At 37.2% G+C, this 8,438-nt stretch overlaps 1 protein-coding gene across 2 annotated transcripts; it reads left to right on the top strand.

The window, feature by feature from the left end:
• Positions 1–1,406: 1,406 nt before the first annotated feature.
• On the top strand, positions 1,407–7,761 carry pigq (phosphatidylinositol glycan anchor biosynthesis, class Q). 2 transcript variants are annotated; one of them, XM_055194190.2, is made up of 11 exons: positions 1,407–1,539; positions 2,215–2,953; positions 3,028–3,159; positions 3,239–3,359; positions 4,386–4,512; positions 4,986–5,139; positions 5,343–5,454; positions 5,539–5,619; positions 5,774–5,888; positions 5,988–6,049; positions 6,398–7,761. In XM_055194190.2, exons 2-11 carry the CDS (start codon positions 2,256–2,258, stop codon positions 6,551–6,553), a joined length of 1,758 nt encoding a protein of 585 aa, XP_055050165.1. In that variant the 5' UTR covers positions 1,407–1,539; positions 2,215–2,255; the 3' UTR covers positions 6,554–7,761. The 2 variants fall into 2 exon arrangements, with proteins under 2 accessions (XP_055050165.1, XP_055050164.1); XM_055194189.2 differs by lacking the exon at positions 1,407–1,539 and adding an exon at positions 1,668–1,931.
• Positions 7,762–8,438: the final 677 nt, after the last annotated feature.

An 8,438-nucleotide genomic window follows, 5' to 3' on the forward strand; every position in this document is an offset into this window, starting at 1 on the left:
CAACAATTTTGTCAAATGATTTGTTATGGTATGCAATTTTAGTTGTGGAAATGGTAACTTCATTCCATTTACTAAAACCTCTGATAAAACTACTACAACAAATGAATCTTTCAAATTAATCTTATTATTTTTAGCATTAATATATATGCGGTTGTGTATTAGCTAGCACTTTACAGGTTTGGCTCCCTAACCATGTGACCCGTTTGTGAAATCCAGGCTAAATTCTCATAATCTAATTAAGAAATTAGGAGCATCAAAAGTGTATTTCAATCATTATTAAATATATCAAGGTTATATTTTACAGTGTTCTTTACATTATGATTTAATGTAAAAAAAAAAAAAAAGGAAATCACAATAAAATTACTTTAGCTAATTTTTCACAGGCATTTATCACAAAAGTATTACAAACTCACTTCTTTCAACCTAACCTATATTGATTTATCTATTGAAAATAGAAACTTAAAGAGGCCATGGCACAAGAATTTTTTAAGATGTCAAATAAATCTTTGGTGTCCCCAGACACAAAAATGTGAAGTTTTAGCTCAAAATACCATATAAATAATTTATTATAACATGTTAAAATTGCCACTTTGTAGGTGTGTGCAAAAATGTGCCGTTTTGGGTGTGTCCTTTAAAATGCAAATGAGCTGATGAAATTCAAACACGGATCACAATGATGGTAGTTTGTTGCAATTGTACTTTTCTCTGCACTGAATGGCAGTGCTGTGATTGGATAGTGCAGATTAAGGGGCTGTATTATTATAATAAGAGTTCCTTATGACATCATAAGGAGAGACAAATTTCAACGACCTGTTTTTTCATGTGCTTGTAGAGAATGGTTTACCAAAACTAAGTTACTGGGTTGATCTTTTTCACATTTTCTAGGTTGATAGAAGCACTGGGGACCCAATCATAGCACTTAAACATGGAAAAAAGTCAGATTTTCATGCCATGGCCCCTTTAACAACTTCAGAAAAGGACTTTGTGAGTACCTAAAGTGGGCAGCACATTTTTACAAATAGTATTTCTCCACCAGGGGGCCTGACCTCAACATGGCCAAGATGCCTTAAGATTGCTTAAAATTATTCAAAATAAATGTAATCAAAATAGCACAAAAATAAGATAAACAGACAAAAATCTATATATTTATTATTCTGTTTAGTCATGCCTAGCTCTAGAAAATTCTATTGGTTAGAAATAGAGTGTTGCGGGGCTATATGTGCAATAGGGGGACCTTGAAGTGAAAAGGGTTGATAACCACTTACAGTATATAAACCATAGCTGGCAAAAGACTTCTTTTAAGAACAAAACATATAACCTAATATTTATCATGCATTTGTGCTTAATTCAGACAATTGCACGCAACCTCTGCTGTTTAAACTCTTGTCATTTATACTCTTGTCAAACTGAACTCTTATCATCTGTGTAGCTGTTATCAGGAGAGAAAGCCTGCTTCTTTAGTGGGTGCTTTTGTCTTACTATGTTAAGATAGCTAACGCTTATGTTGCAGTGAGAGAGATACATCGGTCGACAGTTCATGTAAGTAGACCATTATATGCTCAATAAAACAAAGATAATTATTGTATAAAAATGATGGGATGGTTTACGATTAAACAATTTAGGTATATTTGACCAACGTAGGTCGGAACTGAAAATTGCGGTTGCGTTTATTGCCCGGCGGACATTAGAAGACGGACTATCAACAACATGAACGACACATCGCTAAGCTCGAAATAACCCCCGTTCAAATACGGGTTCCCATTTACCTGTCAGATTTAAATTAATACTCTTGACTATTTATCCACGATACCTGCACACATTTTAAAACTGAGAGCATGCCAGCGTTGGCTAGCTTAACTCTCATATTAAAGTTAGCTTGCCCGTTGGTGCTCATCAGATAGCAGAAGTCCTCGCCCTTCAGTATTCACAAGGTACTTTTGAGTGCTAACTGCATAACTTACTACTGCCTGTTGTGTCCTTTGTGTGGTTTTAAATTTTTTCGCGGCAAAGTTGCTAATCGTTTTTAATTTTGCCCGGAGCGTGTGGTTTCTATGGAAACGACCCTACTGTTCAATGCAGTTTGAAGGGCACGTTAGGTCTGTGTATGCTGCTATGCAAACTAGGCGTTTGTCTGGAAATTCGGAGTGCGTTGTAACTACATTTGCAAAGAGAGAGTGCATTTTAAGATCTCCTATTGCTTTTTTTTCCACACAGGAGTGTAAATTAATTGTTGCTGGACTTCATAACAGACCATCATGGTGCTGAAGATTTTCTTCCCGCAGTGCTGCAATACTGCTGACAGTGGCCTGCTGGTTGGGCGCTGGATCCCAGGTCACAATTCTGCTGTCGTACTGGCTGTCATTCACTACCCTTTCATACCAGGTCAGGTGAAGAAATACTTAAATGAGATGCAGAGCCAGACACAATTGGGACTTACAGTCCTGGGCTCATGGAGTATGCCTAAAGAAGGTCAAGAAGGAATGGACAGCTTTCTTAAGGACCTGAGTAGCATCTTTCCGCAGGAATGCTGGGTGCAGTTGAGCCGTGAGATCGGGAAAAGGGGCTTTATCTGTCAGGTGGTCCAAGATAACGGGAAACTCTTACCCGATCAGGAGCAAAAGAATGACGATGGTGATGGCATGAAAGATAAAATCACCCTCATTCATTATGATCAGAGAAAGGTTATGCTGTCCCAGCTTCACCCTGTGCAAGAGGTTAAAGAGAAGTCTGACACTGAACCCTCAGAGCTGCGTCTGGTCTTTCAAACGGTAGCTGAGAGTCAGCCTCTGTTTTCACAAGACAAATATGATGATGGACCTTTAAAGCTCACACACTGGCAGTCTGAAGGCAGGGAGGCTAGTATTATTGTAGAACTATTAAAACAAGTATCCCTACCAGTCTGCGTCCTCCTAACCTGGTTGCTTTCTCTGTGGCAATGCTTTTGGAGCTTCAGGTAAGTTCATTTTTATTTAACAAATAAACAAGGGTGTGAAATTAAACTACAATGTAACCTTTTGTATGTTATAGGATTTTTAATATAAGCCCAGTGCTGTTCATCTCAAGCAAACTGTCAACTTGTGTTCAGTCTGGATACAGGACGGTTCATTTTGCGACAGTTTTCTCTACTAAACAGGCTGCAACACACAAGGATTTCATGAGGTACAGCACTCATGCTTATTTTCTATTTCTTGTGATATTCAGCAAATAATTCTTACCCCCTTCATTTACTTCCCTGCAGAAAAGCGAACATCTTAGTGTCATTTCTTGTGGACATAGCCCTCGGTTTGCTGCTTATCTCGTGGCTTTACAGGGAGAATCGCATCAGCAAACTAGCCAATACTCTAGTACCTGTGGCTGACGTAAGTGCAGAAAGCGTGCATTCTTAGTTGTTATTTGTCTTATTGTGCTGTTCTTACAACATATTACTGTTAAATCATCAAATATAATATATATATACAGAGGCAAGTCTGTCACACAAAAACAGGCACAAAACCATTTTACTGGTTTACATGCACAAAATTTTGCAAATCCGACTGAATTAAATCTGATTGCAGGTTACGACAGTAGAGTTTACAAGCACCCTTAACATTGCAATCTGATTAAAATATTAGTTTACCTGTACATTCTATATAATCTGAACCAAACGTCTGTGCAAGAGCACAGCCAGTGCTGCCAGATTCGCATATCAAAACCATTCCAATGAAAATTCAAAACTAGCCCAAAAGCATCCCAATGACTATTTACAGCCCAAATATGAATAACTAATGAATAAAATCATTTTATCTTTAAAAAAATGAACTTGCTGAAACAGTTTAAACAGTAGCCCAAATCTGGACATGAAAAAGCAGAGGAATTGGCAACGCTGCGCATAGCATCTCTTATCGAGGCCAAGCTTTATCTCTGGATAAATGTACAAAGTCAAAGCTGAGTTGAAGAAAGTTTTTAGATATAGGCAATGAAAACACAATTTTCGAAAGGCAAAACACAATTTTATTGCTTATGAAAGTTCACATGAACCCTGCAGCATGTACAGCGCGTGACCCCATTACCTGAATAATTGCCTTGCTATTGCTTGTTTCTGTGACGAGAATCATGTGATACATAAATATAAGACGTGATGTTAAGCACACCTCTTTCAATGCATGTGCAAAATGTATTTTTGCATCCCATTAAGTAAATACAACGATTCACACGTTTACATGCATACTTTTCTCCTGATGATCGGATCACATTTCGGACTACACCATCCCTCTCAATTGTATGAATTAAGGTGTTTAGATGAGGCTTTTCATTCCAATTGAACCATTAATTACATCAGATTACAAATTGATTATTTGGTTCCATATAAACGTAAATAATTGATATTGTCTTTGATTATCTGACAGCGTGTTGCTAAAGAGTTGCAAGAGCTGTTAGAATGGCTGATGGGAGCTCCAGCTGGTCTGAAGATGAACCGAGCTCTCGATGAGGTCTTGGGGAGGTTCTTCCTATACCACATTCATCTGTGGATCAGTAAGTAGCATTCTCATGTTGACTTGGTTTATCTTTAGTAAAGTGTGGACCAGGTTGGTTATGTGTTTGGTGTTTTCTTTCTCCATCTTAGCATGAACAGTTGTTAAAACTTTGCATTTCTCATGTCATTGCCTCCAATGAATGTTACCTCTTTTTACTTCTTACTTTTATTATTCTGGTAAGGATGGACAATATATTGCATGGAATTATCAAGCGCATCTCATTTGTAAAGCCGGTTTTGTGATTAGTAATAAATCGGCATCACATGCTTTTAGATGCCGTAGTTCATTATTGCAGGCGATTCCCTGCGAATATGAATGCGATTTTCCCTAGCTTATCGCTAATCACGGAACCAGCTTTACTGATAAGATGAGCATGACAATCCCATGCGATATATTGCCCAGTCCAATGTCTGTTGTAACATACAGTATATGTCTCATTTGTAAATATGTGTCTGGTGATTGTGTTCTCAGGTTATATCCACCTGTTGTCTCCTTTTATTGAGAGGATACTGTGGTATGTTGGCCTTTCAGCCTGCTTGGGATTGACCTTTGCCCTTTCCGTACTGTCTGACATTGTGGCCCTTCTGACTTTCCACATCTACTGTTTTTATGTGTATGGGGCCAGGTGAGGTTCAGTATGTTTACTATTCATGCACTTTCAATGTTTAACCACAAGAGGGCGATAATGTTTAAAATAACCCAGTGCATGTTAACATTTTGTATCTGTCCAGGCAATATTTTATTTACATATTACCCAAAATTCAGGGTTTCAGGGCATGATGCTTGTTACAGAGTGAAATTTTTGCTTATTCTTGTCTCTCCTCTCAGACTTTACTGCCTAAAAATCTATGGCCTCTCTTCCTTGTGGCGACTCTTCAGAGGGAAAAAGTGGAATGTACTCAGGCAGCGGGTTGACTCGTGTTCGTATGACCTAGACCAGGTGTCATTTTCATCCCCTCATTCATCTGCCATTCATTCAGCATAGTTGTACCATATGTTGATCTTGCCCTGTTTGCCTCTGCAGTTGTTCATTGGCACTTTGCTCTTTACGATTCTGCTGTTCCTGCTTCCCACCACTGCGCTGTATTACCTTGTCTTTACTCTGGTGAGCCACCCTGATGTTAACATTCTCAGTCTTGCAGTCCCATTGGGCCACATAATGCAAATTTCAATACATCGCATTGTTTTAGTGGCTCTATTATTCTTTTAATATATATATTGCATGTAGCTGGACCAAGAGGTTTGTTTCTGTGTTTCAGCTGCGGCTGGTGGTCGTGCTGTTTCAGGGAGTGATTCATCTAAGCATTGACTTCATCAACTCCTTCCCCCTGTTTGCCATTGGTCTACGTATTTGTAGACCATACAGATTGGCAGGTGAGTCATATAACTGGTGAAATGAAAAACTTTTGGGATTTTTGTTTAAGGAAATCAAAAACATATCTTTAAAAAAATAAATATATTTTTGTCTTCCAGAGGGGGTTAAATTCAATGTGCTTTGTGAGGAGCCTGGAACTGCTCTTCATCTGATGATGGAGGTAGGTTAAATTTGGTGAAGCATCTCACCCAGTAGTGTGCTTATGGCTTGCTTTTATTGTTGTTTGAATATGTTGCATATCTAAGTTAACGGCACTTTTCGACAAAGTTTACATTTTATTGAACAAGCCTTATTAGTCTGTTTGATTATCAGTCATCTGAGTAAACATGAATGAAGTGCTCTGTAGCTTAGTGGTAGAGCATTGTGTTAGCAACGCAAATGGGTTCGAACCTAGGGAACATGCATACTGATAAAAATGTATAGCTTGTAATGCACTTTAAGGTGCTTTGGATAAAAGTCTGTTACATACATGAATGTAAATAAATGTCTGACTTTTCTTTATATTCAGATCAACCCAATAAAGTGCAGCTCTGTGCTGCAGTGCTACAGGGCACCTACATACAGCTGTTACCCTAAAGATTCCTGGGCAGCTCTGTGCAAAAAACTGTTTGTTGGAGAACTCATTTACCCCTGGAGGCAAAAAAAGAATGAAAAAACTGATTAATCTTGATAAATCATGTAGACAGACAGCAACTAGACTCATGCAGCAAAGAGAAAATTGTGTCATTTCAGTTTCAAGTATTCAAGTTATTTTAAAGGAGACTCCCCCATATAGTCACATAATGTAAGCACAGATTAAAGATAAAAAATTAGATTTTTAAAATAATTTAAAACAGTTATGCATTAATTATATAAATCATAATCTTTCCTTTTTTTCTAAACATTAATACGAATATTTGATTGAAAGTGTGTTTTTTGTATTTATTTTTTAAGTAGATTCTACTACTTTTGTATCAAATTGAAGATGGGCCATTAAAAAAATAATAATTGTATTAATATACCTTTAACTGTTAAAGGAAAACACCACCGTTTTTCAATATTTTGTTTTTCTTACCTCAACATAGATGAATGAATACATCCCTATCTCTTTTCAATGCGTGCACTTTTGGTCTTTGTGCGGCACATCGTGGGTGTGTTGGCATTTGGCCTTGCCCCATTCATTCCTATGGCTCCAAACAGGGATAAATTTAGGAGCCACAAAACACTTCCATGTTTTCCCTATTTAAAGACTGTTACATGAGTAGTTACATGAGTAAGTATGGTGGCACAAAATAAAACTTTAGTTTGGAGCCGTGGGAATGAATGGGGCTGGGCTGGGTGCTGGCACATTCACGAGGCGGGGTACAAAGATTAAGTGCACACATTGAAGAGGGATAGGTGTGTGTTGGTTCATCTAAGTTGAGATAAGAACATAGTAAAATATTGAAAAAGAGTGGTGTTTTCCTTTAAACCGATCACTGATTGTATCAAAACCATCCATAGTCCTTGATATGAATGTCAAACTGTTGACCTTCCTCTTCCATTTTTCTGTGGTCTCTCAAAATGGTTCTCATTCGCTCACTGACTGTATGTGATCTGTCCTGAGCCAGTTAAAAGGTAATCGCTGTTATAAATGTGTTAGTGAAAATGGGACCATAAATCTAAACTTAGCTGACTATTGTGAAACTGACACATTTTTTATAAGGTACTGAATTATTTGACTAAGAACCACTTACATCAGTGTTGCCAAATCAATGTTTTTTAGTTGATGATTATTAGTATAATGTAATTTATTAATAAGATTTTTATAATTCCAGATGATCATAATAAAAATGTGTTTGTTGTTATTTTGAACTACCTGATTTTACCTCAATAAATTGAAATTTAATTAAATCCCTTTGTGTCCAATGTGCTTTACCGATCATTTTGATATGACATTGTACGATATGCATATTTGTACTAAAAATAACATCTATCTAAACTTTGTTCATATTAGAAAAGTACAAGTAAAATAGGTCTCAGATCATTTGTTTGGAAGTATTCAGTAAGAATGTGCTCAGACTGGACTTTGTGTATCTATGATGTGGCACCTGATTGTTCAATGACGCGTAAAGCATGAGCTGGGGATTCACCTTCATGTCACTTGAAAGGGCAGAATGTCCATGTGTATACCTGATACAAATATGGGTATGTGTTTTGGCTACAAGTAGTCAAAATATTTACACGGTATTCTGGATCCAGGTTAATAGCTATATTACACTGTTATTTCTACATTTTTTACATATTTAACCTTCTACCTAGACCCAAGCTTTGGTTTGTCTTTTTTCAGATTTCTTCCAGCTATTTGGGGTTAGGAAGAACTAATAGATATAACAACCAAATATTTTTCTTTGAACATGAAGCAGTGTAATTGTCCACGTTTGTGTACAACAGGTTACACAGAATTAACTATTATGGTGCAAACAACAAAAAATGTGATGTCCACGTATGTGGACACACCAGGTCTTATGTGGTTAGTCACAAGTATGGCTTACAATAATGCGTCAGATTGTGTATTGTATAGTTTATAT

This window comes from Misgurnus anguillicaudatus, chromosome 19 (genome assembly GCF_027580225.2).
Source record: "Misgurnus anguillicaudatus chromosome 19, ASM2758022v2, whole genome shotgun sequence".
Lineage (NCBI taxonomy): Eukaryota > Metazoa > Chordata > Actinopteri > Cypriniformes > Cobitidae > Misgurnus > Misgurnus anguillicaudatus.

Excerpts from the sequence above, each read along its gene's own strand:
- pigq (XM_055194190.2), top strand. The coding sequence starts at position 2,256 with ATGGTGCTGAAGATTTTCTTCCCGCAGTGCTGCAATACTGCTGACAGT. Across the intron at positions 2,954-3,027 it reads CAATGCTTTTGGAGCTTCAG|GATTTTTAATATAAGCCCAG; the intron begins GTAAGTTCATTT and ends TGTATGTTATAG. Across the intron at positions 5,455-5,538 it reads GTTCGTATGACCTAGACCAG|TTGTTCATTGGCACTTTGCT; the intron begins GTGTCATTTTCA and ends TTGCCTCTGCAG.